At 36.7% G+C, this 21,763-nt stretch overlaps 1 protein-coding gene across 2 annotated transcripts in view; it reads left to right on the top strand.

Moving 5' to 3' along the window:
* The first annotated feature begins 2,001 nt into the window (after positions 1–2,001).
* LOC148821822 (UPF0524 protein C3orf70 homolog B-like) overlaps positions 2,002–21,763 on the top strand; it is a 35,071-nt gene continuing 15,309 nt past the window's right edge. For both annotated transcript variants that reach the window (XR_016093937.1, XM_088931175.1), the window contains exon 1: positions 2,002–3,167. Coding sequence is in view for 1 of the 2 variants with exons in the window: in XM_088931175.1 (XP_088787301.1) it covers positions 2,984–3,167 (184 nt within the window). In the remaining variant the exon portion in view is untranslated. The remainder of the gene's footprint in view (positions 3,168–21,763) is intronic.

The raw sequence follows: 21,763 nt of genomic DNA, 5'->3' as shown, positions 1-21,763 counted from the left end.
TCAAATTAATCTCAGGGATCAAAATGTTTTAAATAAGTATTAGCTCCCTTTTTATGGAGAGCTGCCATAACAACAATGATAAAGACAGTTAATACATATGCAATCAAAATATTTTAGCTTCTGATTTTTCTTTGGGTTTTTGTTGACGTTTAACTTAGTAGTTAACCTATAAATTTATTTAGTTTAAATATTCAAGGCTTGATGATTAAAAATATTAACTACAATGTATAGTGTATCTACAATGTGTGTAGCTCTGATCTACCCTTGGCAGCATGATATCCAATTCAGTACTCCCTTGAAAATCTGTATCCCCTCCTAAATTCATGTTCACTTTTGCAAATCTTTCCTCTTTCCACTCATGGGGACATTATTGATCTGCTCATGCACATCTGTCTGCAATTGTCTTTTAGGTTTAGTCTGTGCCAAAAGGCCACATCGTCTGCTGCAGCAGTATGGTACACTATCTATTGTAGGTTTCAATGGGGCTGATGTCACGTCATTAACCTGCTCAGTCCTGTTACATAGACATCATTTGTCATTCAACAGATTTGGACTTCATTGGAGAGGTGAAGATGGCAAGGCACTGCACACTTAACAAGTCTGCAGTCTGCGACACCTGAAGAAGGCTCCATGGCCGAAACGTTGTGTTCTCTTTCTTCTTTTTTTCAGCATGGAATAAACCTATTACTTGTTCCTTTGCAGCCTACGCATGCTGATGCAGCTACCCACCTGAACTGCACACTTAAGCTCTACAAAGTCAATGGAAGCATTTTAAGGAGTCTAAAGATTATACTGTGACATAGGAGTTATGTTAAGAGTTCTACAGTAACCAGAGCATGACATTTTCCTGGGGTTATGACACAACATTATTTAAGATCAACGCGGTAGTTATTTTACACACTTGTAAAGCAGCAGCAGACATTGAAAAGACATTTTTAGCTTTTAAGAATGCTTTGTTTCCCTGCGTGAGAGTTATTTTATGTCTAGTTTTTAAGGAATCATCATGCTGAGGACCATATGGAAAAGAACCAAAAACAGTTTTACCTAAGGCCTCCAGCAATTTTTAAAACACCTGTTCTTTCAAATGGGGAAGAGGGAGGGATGATACTACACCCTTGACATTTACAGTACAATACATGATCCATTAGACATTTTATTCAAAATGTGTCACTGATTTGTACTGAATTATGTTAGTATTACTTGCTTATTTAAGATTTTTTCATGGATGTAGGTACAACACCTACAAAATGCAAATACCTTTGTACCAGAAAAAAAATATTTCTGTGACTTCTGAATGAAGATTGTGCACTATACTTACAGTTCCTTCAACAGGCCTGTGTATTTTGTATATGTGCTGTGGTTTTAAAATAATAACAAAATTCTTATTGGAGCCATAGTATATCTAAACTGTATTATAAGGTTCTTTGAGTTCAGTCCTGCAGCATGAAAGGCAGATTAATTGCATTGCCTGAACTACACTTGATATAAAATAAATGTGGTACTCCATGCTTAATGAAATAATCTTAAAGAGAGACTAACCATATACTGTATAACACCGTTAATCCCATGGAATGGTAAAGTGCCTTGTTAAAATTATAGATATTGGTATATGTAGATCAATATCTGCTGATCATGATGTAAACGTAAATTTGGAGAATATGGATATCTGTGCTATTCCGAAAAAACAGGTATGAAAGCTAGATGAAAGACACATTTTCAATCAATGTTTCAAGCGTGTTTGAAGACTGCTGGGTTTAGTGCTCATTCAGTGCAGTTGCAGGCTATAGTCTATAGTGGGCATGACTAGTACTTCCGCAGCGCCACCCGCTGGTGCATCTGTGCTGGATTCAAAAAACCAAGTTATTTAGGTATTCATATTCCGGGGCCAGGCTGCATCCTTGGTACTAGCTATTACACGGAGAGGGAGGGTCGGGATTCAAAACTGTAGCCTGTCGAAATGTGTTTTTTCTTTTTTTTACAATAGAAATCTTTCAGCAGCTCGTAGTAGTAAACAGGAATTCGGTGAGCGACAGTCGAAGCGACTTTTAAGAAACGGATTTACAAACGGTCTTGCAAAACATCCAACTTTTAACTTATTTTTTTCTGCAATGTAAGAAGACTGTTTTTAGAGATGCTGCAACTAACCATTTTCATTTGGCACCTTTATGCAACCTCAGTGTTAATGACTATCTGAATTGCGGACATCCAGTTTAGCTTCGTGATGAGTGCGCTTGGGATCCCGGTTTGAGTGAGACTGATGAGATCTGTACACAAGGCACCCAGGTAGCATACCGCACCTACTTTTTTTTGCTGGTGAAGAGGAATTTAACTGTAAAGCTGTCGATACCAAGGCTAAGACACTGCAGTTTCGGCACCAATTTCAATACAATGTTACATCTTATGAACTGTTCTGAAAAACATTATTTTAAACCGTATGGATTCAAAAACAGACCTCTGGGTTAAGCCCTGCACATTTCTGTCGCGAGTAACCGGACCCCCTGACTTCCCATTTAACTGCTGAGTTGTGATAAAGTTGAAACAGAGAAGCATCAGAGGGGGAAGCGAAAGCACGGCTAGGGGAGTTCGGCGCGCTGATCCTCGGGTGGGGACTTTCTTTTCAGTTGGAATTAACGACCGACACTCTTACAAATACAGATCGAAGACGGGTTGTGCAATATATCAACTGTATTTTTACGCGAATCGGCCATTTACTGACAATAGCGTGTGTTTTTTTTTAATTTCCAGCGGTTCTACTTTCATATTGCAGAACACCAGGACTCGTGTTTTTATTGTATCCTTTATGGGTATGAGCAGGCTAATTTGGAGGTGTCACCAAAACGCCTTTTTTGAGCGCACGTTATGAGGTATTGTTGTATATAATACCAGCTGACAAGGGCGTTCTTTTTTTCCCGTCCGTCATTTATGCGCTAACTGCTCGAGTAGGGAATATTCTTTGTTCGGGGTCGATCCTGGGATTTGTGCGATGACTGCCTCGGGAAGCCAGAAGGTTCCGAAAAGTGACAAGTTGGACGAGGCACAGGCACTGGCAAAGAGCTGCGCCGGGAGACCCGACTTTCTGCCTTGTGACGGGCTTTCTATCTGTGCAACTCACAGCCACGGAAAGTGTTTCAAACTACACTGGTGCTGTCATCTAGGGTGGTGTCACTGTGAGTACTGGGTTTCAGATCCATTCTTCTTCTTGGAATCTCAGTCCTAAACGTCTGGACAAAAAACATTTAAATGTAAAAGACGGTGTTTTTCTTTTAATTTGTATTGAATCGATCTTATAAACAATTTTAGACTTAGTAAATACAGTATGTAGCTACTGTCGTGCTTACGGGCCATCGCTCACTAAAAATGCCATTTTCGCATATTTACTTTTTGTATAATTCCTTGTTGATTTCGGATCATTTTAGTTATTCGTCTATTTGCAAATTTACTTATCTCTTGGAACAAAACTACGCTTTTCTGAAATGTTTTTCTCCCAAATTAAACAAAATTGAAGATTTTATTAATCTGAAGTTGTAGATTTAAAAAAAAATGTAGATTGCATTTTCCACGAAGAATATTTGTCTACTTATCTACATTCTTTTCTAATTTTGATTATTTTAATAACAATGTTGAAACATTATAAATAAAAACACATTAATGGACATCTAAGAAAAATGAATGTTTTCTGCATAACAGCCACGGGAACCTATTATATTTAGCATAGCCTTTTCTTAAATGTACTTTGACAATGCAAAGGAGAAATAATAATAATAATAATGGTTGTTTAGTAAACAAGCTGTGATATGTTTTATGTGTTACGAAATCGGTTATTTCAGTTTTAAACGAGAAGGCGAATAATTGTTAGTAAGCTGCCGTATTTCCACTGTTTAAAACTAAGTGAAGAAACCAAGTAAAGCTGCACACGAGACATAGGCTGGATTAATTCTTCCTTGCACAGAACGACTAACAGAAAATGTACACATGTAAACTACAGAACACGGACTAAATTAACGGCGTACACGTCTCCTTAACATTTTAGAAGAAAAAGAACAACAGGTATACATTTACATGAACGTGGGATGGCTAGTATTAAGAATTATCGTTGCAAGAAGATGAAAATAAATCCTGATTTTCATCACGGACACGTCCCGAACTGCCCTCTGTAGCAAATTGTGTCACCTAGACATCAAAACACCATTACATTGAATTGTTAAGTGTATAAATTAAATGAAAGACATTTACAACTGGAATTTCACCTGCCTTCAAAATGACAACAAAGACTGTCATAAAAAGCATACGACGTTCTGGTTAATACCTAATTGTAAATATTTTTGATTTGCACTGAATATATTCCATACGCCCATATGTAGCAGTGGGAGAATCGCATGTTTCAGTCAGTTGGTTAATGAATAAACACATTATTTGAAATAACCATACAAAAACTTCTAAAGTGGAAGCACATTCAATTAAAGATTCTATATACATCTGAATACTCGAATGAATATTAATAATGTAATAATTGAAAATGGCAGTTTAAAATAGTTCAGGTATCTGTCAGGAAAAACACTGAAGTATATTCAGTCAAAAAACAAGCAACATTCAATATATCCAATGACTATCACCTCTACATTTTGAACTTGTAGTTAGGAAAATGTAGTGGTACAATCAAGGGTGTTTGACTATTTGAAATTGTAATTTATCATTGTAGTTTGTAATTTATAAACTAGTAAAATTGTATTTTTTAATTGATCAGGTAAGGTATCAATAAAAGTAAAAAAGTCCTGTAGGAAAAAGCAGAGAGTAATAATGTTCCTTCTATAGATCTTAGCGTGTCTAAAAAAGGCTTTATTTTGGCAATTTGCCTTTGCTAGATCAGGGCCCAGAACAGAAGGGGACATAAAATACTATATTTAAAGTACTTTTGCTGATGTATTTAGAATTGCATTTCACCACTAATAAAGACATCTCAATGTGCACCACAACAATCAGCTGTGATAGAGAGTTGTCTTACTACATGAGAATAAAATTCAAGTGCCGTAAGTGATCCCTGATTTCAAAATTCACACTACGCACGTTTTCTCAGTCCTATGTACAAAGATTTGGTTTTGTCACTCTAGGATATGTGCATTGTGTTAGGCACCTTTGGCTGTTTAGAAATCAAACCATATTCATTATCTATCTCTGTCTCTGAGTGGAGTATAAATAATATTCATGGAATTCTAAATGGAAGCTTGAGAAGAAGTCGAAAGTCCAACTTCGCCCACTTCAGTTTATCTTAGTTTAGTTTCATGACTCTAGTACACTGTACCTGTTGACATGATATCACCTATGCTCTCACCAGTGATGATTTTTACCTCAATTCTACTGCAGTTCTTATTCCACCCTCCCTAAAAGAAGACCAATTCCAGAGCTGTTCCCAGCGTCCTGCATTCTGAATCCACACCAGCTGCTGCTGTTGCTTGCTACTAGTCCTAGCCATCTTCTGGACCTCACTGGCATTCCTACAAGTGCCCTAACAGTCAGCCCCTGTCCCCTCACTGCCTACGGTCTGGCTGGCAGTCACTTTGGTGTAACGAACGAGTTCTTTCAGGGCCCTATGCAGACCACACGATCCGGGGTGGATTGAGGAAAACACAGGGGAAAAAGGCATGCAGGAGTCGGGAATGAAAACGGGGGGCGTGTCCAAAGTGCACAGGTGTCCAGGGGGGCGAGTCCGGGGCAAACAATCCAGAAGTAGTCCAAATGGGGAATCCAAAACGGGCAAAGTCCAAAGCTGGGCGGTCCATCCGAGACTAGACAGGATAAAAACAGGAACCGGATCGGAACCGGTGGGGAACAGGAACAGGAACGGAAAATAAAACCATAACGGAGCCAGGCGATTCCAGGACCTGGGCTTGTACGATACAGGAGTCAATGCAGAGCCCCGAACTGAGTGGGCATCTGGCTTACAAGGTGGGCTGGGAGGAGGCTGAAACGGGGCAGGTGCACAAAATCAAGTCCGAAGTGAAAGAGCCGGAGCGCCCTTAAGGGGGAGGGACTACAATCGTGACATTTGGCAGCAAACATCAGTAGCTCCTTCAGTAGCTTCTTTACCCAGCTCTGTACTCCCCATCCCTCCTTAACTTGCTCTCTAGTCCTTCTGCCTCTTACAACTATTTCTGTCAGCCACACCATCCTGCCCTCTGTTTGTTGATAAGATCTGTCAGATTACCACCTTCAAGATGTGCTAATTAAAACCAGTTTCAGTGTCACAAATTTTTGGACTCTTATTTTAGAACATCGCAGCATCTTCCACTGCACAGTGTGGAATCCTAATCCCCACAATCAAATCCTTAGGACTCCTTCGATTTGAATGACCTGAAACAAGATCATTTCAAACTGCACATATAGAGTTCTGATGGTTTTATGACATCACATTTTCTTATTTGGGGCTTCTGATAGCTTTGTACTTACTGTCTCATTGTCATTTCCTCAGCCGGATGGGATAAATAAATCAAATTAAATTACATCTTTATTCCATTTCTCTTAGGGGATGGCTGAAACAGATTGCACTTAATTAGAGACAAAAGACAAATGTATGGGTTCTATATAATTTATATTCTTAAGTTTGTGTCCATATTTGGTGGTTAGTTTTTCCCATTAAAATGGGAAGTAAAAAAAATTGAATTAACCCAGCATTTCAGATGAGAATGTTACACCCTTCATAAAGTAAGCAGAGAAACAGATGTCTCTTTTGCACAAAAAGAATGCATCTCCCAACAAAAAATCCCCAGAGTATTATGCTGTAACTCAGTGCTAAGGAGTAAAATACCTTGCTTGGAAACAAAACAACTTTGTTAGATTACCATGTAATGTTTTATATTAACTGTAGTGTATACTAAATATTTGCTGCACAGTCCACTTTAAGATACACCATAACAAATCCTAGCAAGCCCACAAAAAGTGACAAGTGTAACTGAAATGTGAAAAACACATGGTCTGCATAGCTGTAGTGTAGCTTGTAATGTAGCTAACTGTGTTTTACTTACAGGTAATAAGGTTTACTGACCTGTTACCATTTTTATTGTTAGTTTACTGTAGGTGCAACTACAAATAAAATTTACAAATTTGAATTATTTTTGTGGAGCACATAACCTCACTGTACTTAATGTGAGCTGTTTCTGACTTAAAAACACACAGAAATCCTGCAATCTGGCATCCTGTGCCCTATAATGTGTCTTGAAACCCCTGTAGTAGAGTAGGATTTGAGATGTTGTCCATGAGAGCTGCTCATTATCCCTTTTTCAGCCATCTATTTGTTTTGCCTAGTACATTTTATAACCATTGAGGCTTAAGACACATGCACTTACAACATACAGTAATCACTGACTGATGTACTGTGATTTTCATGTCAAGCAAATGCTGGCAAAATTATTTGTTTTGTTTAACGTGCTGTGGCACCCAGCTCTTTGTAACTTTTTCCCTTCCTTGTCTGACATTGTTAATTCCCCTAAGTAACAAGTCAAGGCAGAAACATTATTACAGTTGCAGACCATTTAAAGAAGACTTCATGATAACTGTATGCAAGCCTGTTCTCATTATAAATAGACATTATGTCAGAGACAAAACCAAAATTCTTGTTGTCAAGCCCACTTGAAGACACTCATATTGTTTTTTGCATGTGGAGGTTTCCAGTGAGCTTCTTAGGATTAGATGTAAAAAAAATGTGTTTTTTTTCCAAGGACTCTTTTGTGCTTATACATATTTTATTTTGAATATATAAATAGCACAAATCTATAATGCAGCCTGTTATGCAGGTCAGTTGAGGTTTGTGAGCTGAGAAGGCAGATAAAAATAATTCAGTTTCAGGGTCATATTTTCTGGTCCTGTCAGTCGGTGAAGCAACACAGTATCATTTTAAGGGTATCAAACAATACTTCAGCACAGAACATGTGTTCATTGCATGTGTAGAAATCTGTTATACAGAGCAATGAAACAGAAGAGGGGCTTTTATTACTGTATATCCTTTACAAGGGATAGTTGTTTGAAAACCTGAATAATAGGTCTTGAGAATATTTTATTGTATTGTCTGATGCCATCTGTTGTATGTTTATGATTAACATACATCCTATGTTCTTTAACTGTATGGTTCTTTTATTCAGTGTGCTGTCTTAATCTTGCTTGGCTAGATTACATACAGGATGTCCCCCTAGCAAGTCTGATGTGGCCATTTGAGCAGACCAGGATTATCTGAACCCCACCTGGTGAATAAAACCTAAGGAATATTTCGTGCAGCAACAATGTGTTGTATTGTAAGTGATGTTAAATTCTGTATCCAGCCGTTTATGCTGAATATGCAGTGGAAAATAGAGTCTAGGGACTCCCAAGGTTACTCTGTGCATAGCATTGTAATTTGAGGTATGGATTTTGTACATTACGTAGTCCAGATGGTTTTGAGCACAGAATTTCATGTTAATGTTTTATTTAATGGTTTTATTTAAATGCTCTGTGGGATGAGTTCCTTTGGATATAAAAATAAGCTAATGTCAGAGGCAAATTCTGAAAATGTTATGGCCTAAACATAATTACTTTCAGCATTATAGAGGTCTGTTATTTATTAGAAAATATATAGATAAAAAAGAAGTTGTAAATTAATTTCACAAAAAGACATCTGGCCTATCTACTGTTAACACTGATTACACACACAGATAAACATATCAATCTGTGTCCCAGTGATGATCCAAGTACTGTTATCAGATTTCCAAGATCTGGAGTCAATATGCTTTTATTCCTGTCCCATCTTAAACCTCAACATGGTTTGTCTCTTCAATGCAGGATAATTGATTTCCTGATCTTTTTTCCTCAATTCTAAAACATTCTGACTTGTGAAAGAAAATAATTACCTATGCAAATTCAACTAATTATTTAAAAAAATAATTTCTGATGTTTTTTTCTGGGTTTCACTTGGTTTCCTTCAGAGTTTCTCAGGGCTAAAAATGAATCTACCTCCAATTTTACTAATGATAAAACAGAGATTAAACAAATAATTGCTTTTCTAGTTACTGCCAGCTGAGGAGAAGCTTTCCAGGACTAGGATCTCTGATTTTAGAATAATACATCTGAGCCTTTACCTATACTGTAAGGATTTTAATGTGTTCACAGTAATATTATAAAAGGAATGAATAGGTCTTTAAACTAGTTATTGAGATCTAATTGAGTTCTCAGCATTTGTTTAACATTGGAAATGGTGAGATGATTTTATTAAAGTAGTTCTTTTTTCTATGTATTATGTTCAACAAAATATTGTTGATTTCACATAGAAGATTGTTAGCAGTTTCATATTTGTAAACACGATTGTACCCTTCAGCCCTTTTTGCCTTGGTGCCCAGGGAAATGACATTCTGCCTGAAAGAGTATTTGAAAGTCTCTTGTGGATATAATTTATGTCACATGGTTCAATGTTGTCAGGTTTTGCTATATAAAATGTCAATGCATGGTGCTTCCGCTATTACTTTGAAAAGTAGCATGCAAACAGCTTTGCATGGACTGACTGAGATGTTCCACACAGATCTCTTTTCAGTTTGTAAAGCTGCTGACAGATCAGGAGTTGTGTTTGCCACTGGTTGATGTTCATACACACATCTAGCTAACTCATTCAAGTTGATTTTAAAACCAACCTACTGTAGGTGGCTGATGGTTTTAAAATCAAACTTTACAGTGGGTCAGTATATGACACCAGATTAAAGCAGAATGTATTGTGTTATGCAGTATAATGTTGAAAGAATAATATCTTACATCGATGCTGATGTTTCTTCAGAGCACCCTAGGCCTGAAATGTTTGTAAGCATAACTTTGTGCAGCGAGGTTGTCACTGAAAAGAACACGGTGACTTAAAGGTAGCATTAATGTCTTTTTATTATACCATTACACCATTGAGTCAAAAATACACCAAAATGGGACTAAGGACCAGGATTCATCAGAAAACATCACCTTTTGTGGGGATCAGAGGAGAATATGTTTATTGCTCTTTGTACTTTTGAACTTTCACCATTTCTGCAGTATATACAGTATAAGGAGTTGGATACCATTGTATTTATATTTCTTCAGTCCGTGTAGATTTTCAGGAATTAAAATGCTTATGATTTTAACACTGTTTAAAATTCTATAATTCTATAATTATAATTTATTCTATAATTTTTCTTCAACTTTTCTTGGAAAAGCAGTTTGTATTTCTCACCAAGTTTGCACTGAAAGATCACAAGGGCAAAAATGATTGTATTAGAACACGTACTGGTTGTAGTTGCACCTCAGTAATACAGACTAATTACAGGCTCCCATTATGTAACATGGATGGCAAATTATATTGTATATTCTTCAAATGAAAAGGTTATAAATTATTCTTTTAATGACTACCCTATGCTTAATTTGAAATGTTATTGGGTCTATAGACCATATGTCCATAAACCACCTCAGGAACAGAAAAATAGATTATACATAAACATTATCACTGCTCTCAAATGGTTCAAGTCTTACCTCATTGATCGCTGTCACTTTGTCTCTCTTAATGGATATAGGTCTGAAATTGGTCTTGTTAAGTCTACATTTACATGTTTCCACTTGGTCAGCTTTTAAGATCACATGGCCTCAGCTATCATTTCTACGCTGATGATACTCAAATCTTCATCCATACCAAACCTGACACTGATGTGGCTGTCTCTATTCTATCTAATTGCATCTCTGACATAAAAACTTGGGTGACTCAAAATTTCCTTCATCTTAACTGTGACAAGACTGAAGTCATGCTTATTAACACCCACCATCAACTTCGTAAAGCCAATCCTGACACCCTATCTGTAGATGGTTCTGTACTTGAGCTTCAGTCTAAATTGAAAAACCTTGGGGTGATATTCGATTCTGGCTTAACATTCGACCCACATGTGCAGCATATTGTCAAAACATCTTTTTTTCACCTCAGAAATATCTCTAGACTACGCCCTGTGCTATCACTAACTGTGGCCGAAAAGCTGATCAACACATTTATGTTCTCTTGAATTGACTGCTGTAATGCTTTACTCGCTGGGGTATCTAAATCTACTTTGAACAAACTGCAGTATGTCCAAAATTCAGCAGCCAGAATTCTGACCAGGTCTAGTGCAAGTGATCACATTACTCCTATCCTGGAGTCTTTGCACTGGATCCCTGTCAAATTCCTCGTAGACTTTAAAATCCTCATGCTCACCTATAAGGCTCTGCATGGCTTGGCACCTCAGTGCCTGTCTGAACCATTATCGCCTTACTCCCCACCTCACAACCTTCTCTCTTCTAATTCTGGTCTCCTTACTGTCCCCCAAGCCCGTCTACATTGTATGGGTGACAGGGCCTTCTCCTGTTATGCCCCCAAGCTCTGGAACTCTCTGCCCAAGGATATCAGAGAGTCACCTTCTCTAAACTTTTAATTAACAGGTTCCATTCTTCACCCCTCTGCTTTTCTTAGTACCACCATCCACGGTCTCCTCTGTATATTGTAATTGTGTTTTATCTTGTGTATTCTTTTTATTTATTGTTGTTGTCATTCTGTAAAGCGCTTTGAGAAGCCACCTTTAAAGGTGCTATATAAAATAAAGTTTATCATTATTATTATAACATAAAGCTGTTGTATTAAGAAGTATTCTGAAGCTGTATTTGATCAACCATGAGATCAGACATAATGTTCATTTTGACCTCAAAACAGGTTGTGCTCTACCATGCCCTGATAATTGGTTAGTTTAGGACTTTGAATCTGAAAATGCAGGCTTACATTCAATACAAAAAAAATTCTGCAGAAACACTAGAATAAATCCACTAATCCTTCTTTTCCTAAAAACTCAAAGCAGATATTGAAAAATTAACTCCCAGTGTAGCACTTCATACTGTATATACACTTATACATGTACCGTATCTATAATAAACTGAAGAATGCATTGTACTAAGTTACAAAAAGTCATGGAAATAACTTGAAAAAATGCATTTGTCCTAAACGAGTTCTAAAGCTTTTACAAACCTGCAGAAATACAGTATTATGTTTTATAACCCTGTAAAAATACTATGTGGTAATTTCTAGTACTGAAACATTTTGTTTGAAGACTTCTCATAGATCATTGTAGTAAAATTAAACATGCTGCCTGTAAAACTATATTTTGTCATTTTCCCAGGCACAAAGTGGATAATAGATCTATGTCATCTGCTAAAATACAATGATAATTAGAATTAATATTGCCAAAAGGAAAAGTTCAATTAGAAAAAAGCACAATAAACATGCCATTCTTAAACTCAAAGAAACATTTAAGTAAATACACAGGCTAGTCAACTTCAATGCAAAGTCCTAAGTATAGGTTTTCTACATTTCCAAAACACTTCACAAACTGAATTTGAAGTGACACTAAAATATCAGTTTCCATTAGTCGCTAAAATTGAAGTAACTTTTCCATTTTAACTGTGAGCCTGTGTAGTTTGTACACCCAGTTCCCAGTTCTGACAATCCCATTACTTCTGATACTAGAAGTTAAGAGCAAAAGTCTGAACCAACCAGCCACTATAGAAAAACAAAATGTACATACGTAAATAGATATCAGTACTTTTTCACGAGGAGAACAAATACCCATGAATTAAGTATATAGGAAATATTTACTAACTTCTTGGTCATAGTGAGATTTGGCTTAACCCTATTGGCTGAGGGCCAACCACTTGGCTATAGGATGAGGATGTTAAGACCCCTATATGTACTGATGAGTTAAACAAAGGATAGCTGCAAAGGTGGAGATGGGTAGAAGAGGGATGCAAAAGATGAATATGAAGGAAAATAGGCTTACGTATAGAATTGATATAGTTTTATTTGGGAAAATACATAAAGAATGACAGTGAAACAGTGGTGCAGTAGTTAGCATTGTTGCCTCCTAGTGCTGAGGTCCTGATTCAATTCTGGACCTGGGGTGCTAGCTGTGTGTAGCTTATATATTCTCCCTGTGTTTGTGTGGGTTTTTGCTAGGTGCTCTAATTTTCTTCCACAGTCCAAGCCATACTGGTAGGTTAATTGGCTTTTGAGAAAATTGATCCTCTGTGTGCATGTCTGTGTGTGCTCTGTGATAGGCTGCCGTCCTGTCCAGAGTGTATCCCATTTTCCATCCATTGCTTGCTAAGATAGGCTTCCCCGTGACCCTGAATTGGATGAAGCAGTTAGAAAACGGATGGAAGGACATTAGGAATGATTAAGTAAGAGCAGCTGAGGCAAATTGAACTCGAGGCGGCTGTCAACCCAGCTGAACTTTTGTTGTAAACTTAATTTATTCACTATGTAAATACTTTTTCCTCATGTGAATATAATACAGCACAATTCTATATCTTTTCTAAGAGTTATATGGCAAAAAATCTACTTGGGTACTTTGAAATGAACGTAACAAAGCAGAACCACTTGTTTACTGTTTTAATATTTAACTATAAAGGTTCATTAGCTTACAAAACATGAAGTATTGAAAATACGGGGGATTCAACTACTAAACAATACGTCTTACTATTTATTTGTTAAGGTTTAAGCCACTCTGCCCTAACATCAGTAATATAAGCAGAGCAAGACTAATCCTTAGGCTGTGTAGTATGAGCTGTGAGAGCAGGCTAAAACAATTCGATCTCAATGATGCAGGCATATCAGAGGGATTAAAATGTTGATTATAAAATCCTGAATTCTGGAGCTAAAAAAAGATTGGAGAATGGGGCTGTCGGAGCGAAACCTAGCTTTTAAAACAGCAATGTTGCAAGTGTTTTTCTCAGTGCCTGAATGTTTAGTCTTTACTGAGTGCACAAAGAAAATGACGTCTGCGGCCCACAGACAAGATGCTAAAAGGTACCCTGAGAGCCTCCAATCTTTGCTGTGCAACTATGCTGCAGTCTTTGAACTGTCCAACAATTTGGTAAGTGGCCTCAGCAAAGTGAGAGTATTGAATCTTGATGCTTATTTAGTATAGAAGGATGCACCTGAGGCCAAAGCTAAAAGCTAGCAGCCTAGAGCCTCAGGCTCTGCTATAACCCGTTTTACCTAAGTGGAAAAGGGGTGAAGTCTTATTACAACCATGGTTATTAATGCACAAGATAGAATGCCCAGGAGCATTGAGAAAAACAAAAACCCTATTTGCTGAAGCTGTCAATTTTGCTCAATGCATTCCCCAGATTGTCTTATTTATTATGGCACTGCCAGGATAACGTCACTCTTTTATATGGGTATAACCCAGGTCAAGCACCACCCGAAGAAAAAATAATCGAATCAGTTTTTGGTACACAAACAAGGATAATGGATGTAACTGCATTCTTACTTTTTAAACATTTTTTATTTCTACAATATAATAATCACAAAAATACATACAAAGATCACATAGAAAAACAGAAAATGGGAGCTAAATGTACAGGATTTTAAGATAAGAAAAATGTCTGTGTCGTCACAGGTTTTGCTTTTTAAATTTATTTTTAAAGCTCTGTTCAATTTTTTGTGACCTCAATAAATTTAAGTAAACTCTTACTCCTCTTCTTCTCCAGGGTACCTATTGCTCTTTGTCAGGTTTAGAGGTCCCAGAGTCTGTTTTTTGCACTATAATGTAAATTCTGAGGTTCAAATAGGAAAGTGTTGCATAACACCAGAATAAATGCTGCAGTCTTAAGAAAAATACATTAAATACTGTAGGCTGAACTGAAGGCTGCTGTTCATTTTTGTAGACCAAAGTTCACTATAATATCAAGGAGCCACTTCTTCTGGGTTTCATTGCTCCTGAGGTCTATATTATTTTATTCAGTCCATTACAATCTTCATTTAATCATCTTTTGTTTTCTATAGAGCGCTTCACAGCAGTTTGCCACAGAGAATGTTTGCATTACTATATAGCAGTTGACAATAATCTTTATTTTCTAATATTGAATTATCTGTGACCACTGTATAACATGTAAAAGTTTGCTCTCCAGGACTAAGTTCGGAGATAAATCTTACAGACTCGTCTGGGCTTTTTGATCTAAAGACCTTTTAGTTGTTTGGTACTGTATGTACAGTACAAGAAAAGCTGAAGCTCCTTAGGTGTGAAGGGTGTTTGGTCCATTCACACTCTAAAACTATGCCCCTAACATTACTAAACCATCAGAATACTTCACTATTGGAACCCAGAACTCAGGTTGTAGGTTGGCACCAGACACGCACTTGCCCATTTCTAAAGAACACCCTGAAGAATGATTAATGTGACAATGTCACATCTCTGCAGTACTCAGTATGTGGTCCAATACTCATTGCCTGTGCTCTTTGTGCCATTGGACTCACAAATATGCATTGCTGGTGCAATGAGTGGTTTGTGCACTGCAACTTGACTATAGTACTCCAGTACTCCACTCTGTGGTGTTCTCAGTGGACTATCCTTGATTATATTGACTGCTTGCACCTCAGGTTGAAATTTGCAGTCAGTCCATTTTTAGTTGCTTGTCTGTTGTGCCTCGCATTTGCATGGGTGTCATGATCTTTGAATACGTGCTTCTGCCCCCTGTGGCCCTTTGCCGACGATCTTTACCTCAGATTTCCATGTGGACGCCACCTTAAGATATCTTTTTTAGTAAGGAACAAGTATTAGGTTTATTCCATGCTTCAGGTGAAGACACCTGAAGAAGGCTCCATGGCTGAAATGTTGTGTTTTCTTTCTTCTCTTTTCAGCATGGAATAAAACTTTTACTCGTTCCTTTGCAGCCTACGCAGGCTGACACAGCTACCCACCTGAACTCTTTTTTATTAAGCTGTCTTGGTCACTGAAGCCCAGGAGCAAATTTGCACTCCAAATATCACTCCTCTCTCTCTGAAGTCTCCTTTTTGCTGCCATGTTAGCTGGCATGATAGGCATAATTCTAGGCAACCAGCCATATCCAGAATTTGTACACATGGCCCTAAGTGTACCATTCAATATACCTTGTGTCTCCCATTTACCCAGATGATTCAATTTTTTTTGTCCACACCCTGTAGGACTCTAGTACAGGAGTCTCCAGTTCTGGTCCTGGAGAGCCCCAATCCAGGTAGTCTTATGGTTTCTTCCCTGTTTTCAAAGATTAGTAACAACTGTAAGCAACTGATGAATCAAGTAATATGTTCCGTTAAGAGAACTCTGTTCATTGAGGAATGAATAATTCTTAGATTGAAGTATTAATTGATCTCTAAATTACTTCAAAAACTCTTTAATTCAACAAATTACTCTTTTAACATAAAAATGTCACTTTATTAGCCCTATACAATTTCTTGCATTAGGAATTCATCTTTTCACATATCCCCACTTGCTCTCCATGAGACACAGACACAGAGAGAGAAGTTGGAGGTCAGAGCACAGGGTCAGCCATTGTACAGCCCCCCTGGAGCAGCTGGGGTTAAGGGCCTTGCTCAGGGGCCCAACAGAGTAGGATTCCTCTGCCAGCTGTGGGATTTGAACCAGCAACCTTCCAGCCACAGGCACAGATCCTTAGCCACAGAGGCACCACACCACCCAAGTGCTAGGATTCGAACCCAGGATCTCTTGTTTACTAGACAGGTGCTTTAACCAACTAATTTCTTCAAAATGTAATTGTACCATATGTTAAAAAAACTGATGATAACCTACAAAGTCTGTTGGACTGGGATATTCCAGGAACAAGTGCTAATACATAACCAGTAAGGACTGTGGCATACAAAGCATATACACATTTCGCTTTCTTTAAATTTAATTACCCTTTCTCATGAGCTATTCTCTGTAAGTGCAGAATACAGTGTGTGTATTAATTTGTCGTAAGCTTTGCACAAGCATCACATATATTGCTGATCTTTGAAACCTGGAATTTATTAACGTGAAAGTTGAATTAATAGTCATTAACTCACAATTTTCAGAAAATTGTCAATTTTACCTGTAAAGCTCCACTATTTAAAATAGCCCAAAAGCAATTTTTATTTATTCTTATTTTTATATACAGTATATAGAGAGAAAGACAACAAGAAAATACACAGTGGTATACTGTACATGTTATATGTACATATAAGAAGTCCATATTTTTAAACTTGATTTCCACCGTGGAGTAATAAATGAGGAAACATGAATTATTTAACAATTATACCATGCTATAAATAAGCAAAGATCCCAAGTACCTGTAGTGGCAGTGATGCTCAAAGAAGAAAGCTTCAGTTATTTTTGGTTTTATAGTTTCTGGACATTTACTTTTTTAATTACTGCAATAAATCGTTGCATTGGGTACAGTCTTACCTGGTTCCTGATTACTAATCTACTGTATGATGTTAATTTCTCTTCATTCCAATTACTGTGTAGTAATGAGATAATCTGTTAGATCTCCATGATTTCTTGTTAAGAAAATGTTGGATGTTTTAGGTAAGTGGCACTGTACCTTTTATATCCCACTGAAGCTGTTTATTACCTTCTTTACAATATTATTGTCAAAATTGGTATTTGAGTCAAGGCTAAGTACTTTATATTGTACTGATTCTATACATCTTGAACAAAGATGTATGCTCTAGGGGTTAAATCCTTGTCTGTATAATATCAAGGAGAAATGTCCTAAGTGCTATCCTGTTTGTTTTGACAGGAGAAAAAAGGGTTTCAAACAAAAGTCATTACCAGTGACATTGCATCCTCCTTGACATTTTTAATGTTTCCATTTACAATCCAAGCTGCAGATGAAATCTGGAGAAAGAATATGGTTCCTTGTTTAAGATGGTTTATTTGAATATCATGGTGTTTGCTTTAACATGAAATTTGTTTTAAGAAAGATGGTCTTAAGATCAGTATGTGAATTTTTTTTGTTTTCTCAGATGTTACATACTGTATTTGTATTTGAACCGCACAGGCACAAATTAAATTTTCGATATAAACATTAGTTCTACCTTATTAATGTCTGTGACAGGATTGTTTTTAAAAAGTTTATTTTATGCCAGATTCTAACATATATTATTTTTTACTTAGTAAAATATAATACATGGTAAGCTATTTACTAGCCATTTAATAGTCCAAAGTATGCAATTTTGTTAAAGCATCCAGTTTTGCTTGAAAATCTAACGACAAATGCCTATAGCTGAAAATCCTGATAAATGGGGAAATATTGTTTATCTAATTTTTATTTTTGTTAGAAATACACAGACTGTGCTTTGGAGACAGCAAGGAAAAAGGAGCACATGGCCATAAATCAAATTGAGGGGACTTTCTAGAGGGTCAGTGTGGTGTTAGGTTTGCAAAATAGGTGGTTTATAAATCAGCTCAAGTACGGCTGTGTTTTTTCCCTTCCTTCATGTTTATCCACCTGGGAGAACACTGATTGGACAGATTTCAATATTCCAGAAAGATAATCACCCTAAGCGTACCAGCACATCTGTGATTTTAGTTTCATGCATTTGGTTGTGTGTAAAAAGTAATCAAGTAATTTCCAAAGTAATCAAGTATCATTCTTTGGAACAAGTAATAGGTTTATTTCATGCTGAAAAGAGAAGAAAGAAAAGGTTTCGGCTGTGGAGCCTTCTTTGGGTGTGTCTAAACAGACAAAGTATCATTCTTTGTCTGTTTAGATCAATAAGCGACATATATTTGTGAACAATTAGAAATTCAGATTTCAGTGCTAACATACTGTATGGCATCTTGGTAGAATCTTGAGTCCTGAATCTGGTGTTGACATTCTCTTGAACTGACTTCAAAATGTGCATTGTTTAACTGTTCGTTCTACAAACACAGTGTTGAATATTTTAATCCCATGGTACCACAGATCAGCTTGTACAGTAATTCTCTTATGCTTTGTGGTGTCAGCAAGTGGAATATGTAGATACTTTCCAGTTGAAACTGCTTCTGTGGGTGGCAGTGAAGGGCTGAAGACACTTTTTCATACCTTGTAAAAATGTAATGTGACTTTCCATGCACAAACCTAGTTTTTTAATGCTATTTCATGGGCAAAGAAATTCTTATGAATTTTGCATCTTCACATCATACTGCTCAACAGTGCCCCCTGAAATTATTACGAATTTTAAGCCCGACTTTTTGTAGTCACTTTTTGTAATCATGAATTACAAAATTACTTAACAGTAATTAGTAATTCATGATTAAAGATTTGCCTATATTCATTTAATCTTCATTAGAAGTGCTTTCCTGGATTTTCAGTCTAGTATTCCAGTAGAGTACTCCTCAAACTTCTGGTTTTTGTCTTTGTCTCAACTTTGTCATTATGTATGTGTATCAACGCTGCTACAGGGAACCTTAAAGCATGGCCCCAGTTCTTTGTGTGTGGAAGTAGTTCTGTTACAATGAATACAAATCAAAGGGTTTTCATAAGCCTGACAACTTGATAAGAAGAAATAACTTATCTTTACTGTCAGCTTGCCCTAGGGAAAACAGGGTTTGTTTCATTTAGCAGTCCGTCAGTTTGGTACAGAAACCAGATTGAAAATGCCATAAAATGTATTAAAATATTTTCAGAATACATTTTAGTAATCTAGAAAACTCATGCTGATACCTTGCAGCTAGAAAAGGTAAAATATTACATGAAAATTGTAAAGTACTGTGGGATTAAAATAGTCTAAAAAGAAGTGGTATCATATATTGCAGCAATTGAATCATTGTTTTAGATCTCAAGGCACAACATGATAAAGCCAGGAAGCCATATAGAAATGTCTATTACATAGCACACAGAGTTTTCATATGCATTTCTACAAGTTTAAGATGCAAAATATAGCTGAAAATAAAGAAATTAGTGTTAAAATCTAATTATGTCTCATCTCTTAATTATTTCATGTGTTTCACAAGATTATTTGTATATCTTATTATTGAGATTATCTGTATTTGAGTCAGTGTTTTCTCTTCTTCCCTGGGAAGCAATTAGGGCATGAGCTAGTATTACACATGGCTTTTGTAAACAAGCAGGTAGTTTTTATAGTCTACAAAATTTGAATAAATAAGCAGCTCTTTAGTCTCTGGAGGTACTTGTGAGAGGCTGGCTCATTAAAACAACTTCATTTCTTTATTGAAAAAAAGAATGAAAAACACACAGTCCTAAAAATGTCATACCCTTCATGCTACAAATCCCTGTCATATATAAAGAAAAAATACATACACTGCAGAAAAAATACCACATTATGTAAAAACGTTATAAACATAGATGTACAATTTACAGCTGGAGCTGTGCTCTTGAAATTCTGTGCTCATTATGCCTCCTTTTTAATTCTGCTTTGGCAGAAACATTGTGGTGTATTATCAGTTTTAATGTGGCTGGAAAATTAGTCACTGCCAGTCACTGATGTGTACAAGCTGCACGGAGTGTATAGATGCTGCTCAGCACACTCCAGGAGGGAAGCTTTAGATGCCTGGGAGAGCTTGTGCCATGATTATCATATTATACTTTATCTCTGGCGATTCTGTGTATGAAGGTATATATATTGCAGACTGTTGCCTTTGAGATGGAAATTACTGTCTTTTCAGAAGTCCCTAATGATTCCTTTCTTTTTGAACACACTGACTTCCTATGGTTGATTACATTGTGGTTTCAAACTCAGAGACTCCTTGACTCTCTTCAGCCATCATGAAAGTATAGAGCTTTAATAACTGATGTCCAGAAATAACTTGTGTTTTTATATTTTGCCAATGTATTCCTCAATGCATTTTTGATGCAGTATTAGATTATTATTTTTGATGCAGTATTAGAATATTACATGGGATATTAGATAGAGATATTGTAGCGAAAAGCATTTCTGGAGAACACAAAGACATTGGTCACTTTAGCTGTAAAGGACTATTTTATGGTTTGTAAAAGCCATGTTCATTTTAACAAGCCAATAAAAAAAGTCTTTATATAAGAAAGAGGCTCTTAAGTTAATGGCCTAGAGTGGAAACAGCAAGTTTTATGATAAAGCCATGTATGTATGTTCATGCTGTTGTGCTATCCAGTTTTATCCATATCTGCATGCTGTTTTTCAGCAGACAGAAAATGTAAACTTTCAGAAAATATACTTTCTCAGATTTATCTTAAGGAGGTGAAAATGTAAAACCTACAAGAATGACTGAGGCTTAAACATACTCTGTGCTGTCTTGTTTGAACTCACTCTTTTACATCACTTGAACAGATTTACTGCTGCCAATCAGTAGATGAAGGCTGCACATTCAGAATTCCCCTTGGGATTATCAACAGTCATGAACGGAATTATCAGTTATACATTTTATTTTAAAGATTCTTCTTCATGAAATTCCAGTAAACCACGTGCATCCTTTTTAAATACCATTTGAATTTTTCATTTTTTAAAATAATTTACTGATGTACATTTGTTTTTTCATGCAGAAGTGTTTTTTTTAAACAGCTCATTAAGTTTGGGTAGAAAAAGATCCTGCAATCCATTCTACACAGAAAAGCTGGATGGGGTTTTTTCGACATCTAGAAGGGTTGGGCTCATAATTCAGGTTAAGATGACAAGGAAAAACAAATTTGTAATGTGAAGGGGTTACTCATAAAAAGAAATTGGACCATTTTGCAAGAAACCCTCCAACTTAAAATCATAGATAGCATGGTCTGCTATAGCTTGGATTGTAGGCATCATGCTCTTGCAGGGTCTGATCAGTCATCTCCCTTCTAGCGATTTTGCATGCAAAAATAATGAATTGTTGTGGTTTTGAGAGAGGAAGGAGTGATGGTGGGGGGATAGCATAGTCCAGAATGCTGTTAATTCATTCAATCTCCTAGTATGCATTTCCTCCCCATAGCTAGCTGAAACAAAGACACCTACTCGTATCAAATATCTGGA

The sequence above is a fragment of the Atractosteus spatula genome, chromosome 13, assembly GCF_055471065.1.
Source record: "Atractosteus spatula isolate fAtrSpa1 chromosome 13, fAtrSpa1.hap1, whole genome shotgun sequence".
NCBI lineage: Eukaryota > Metazoa > Chordata > Actinopteri > Semionotiformes > Lepisosteidae > Atractosteus > Atractosteus spatula.
Note: the sequence above shows the minus strand (reverse complement) of the source record. Positions and strands in the feature narration are given on the sequence as shown.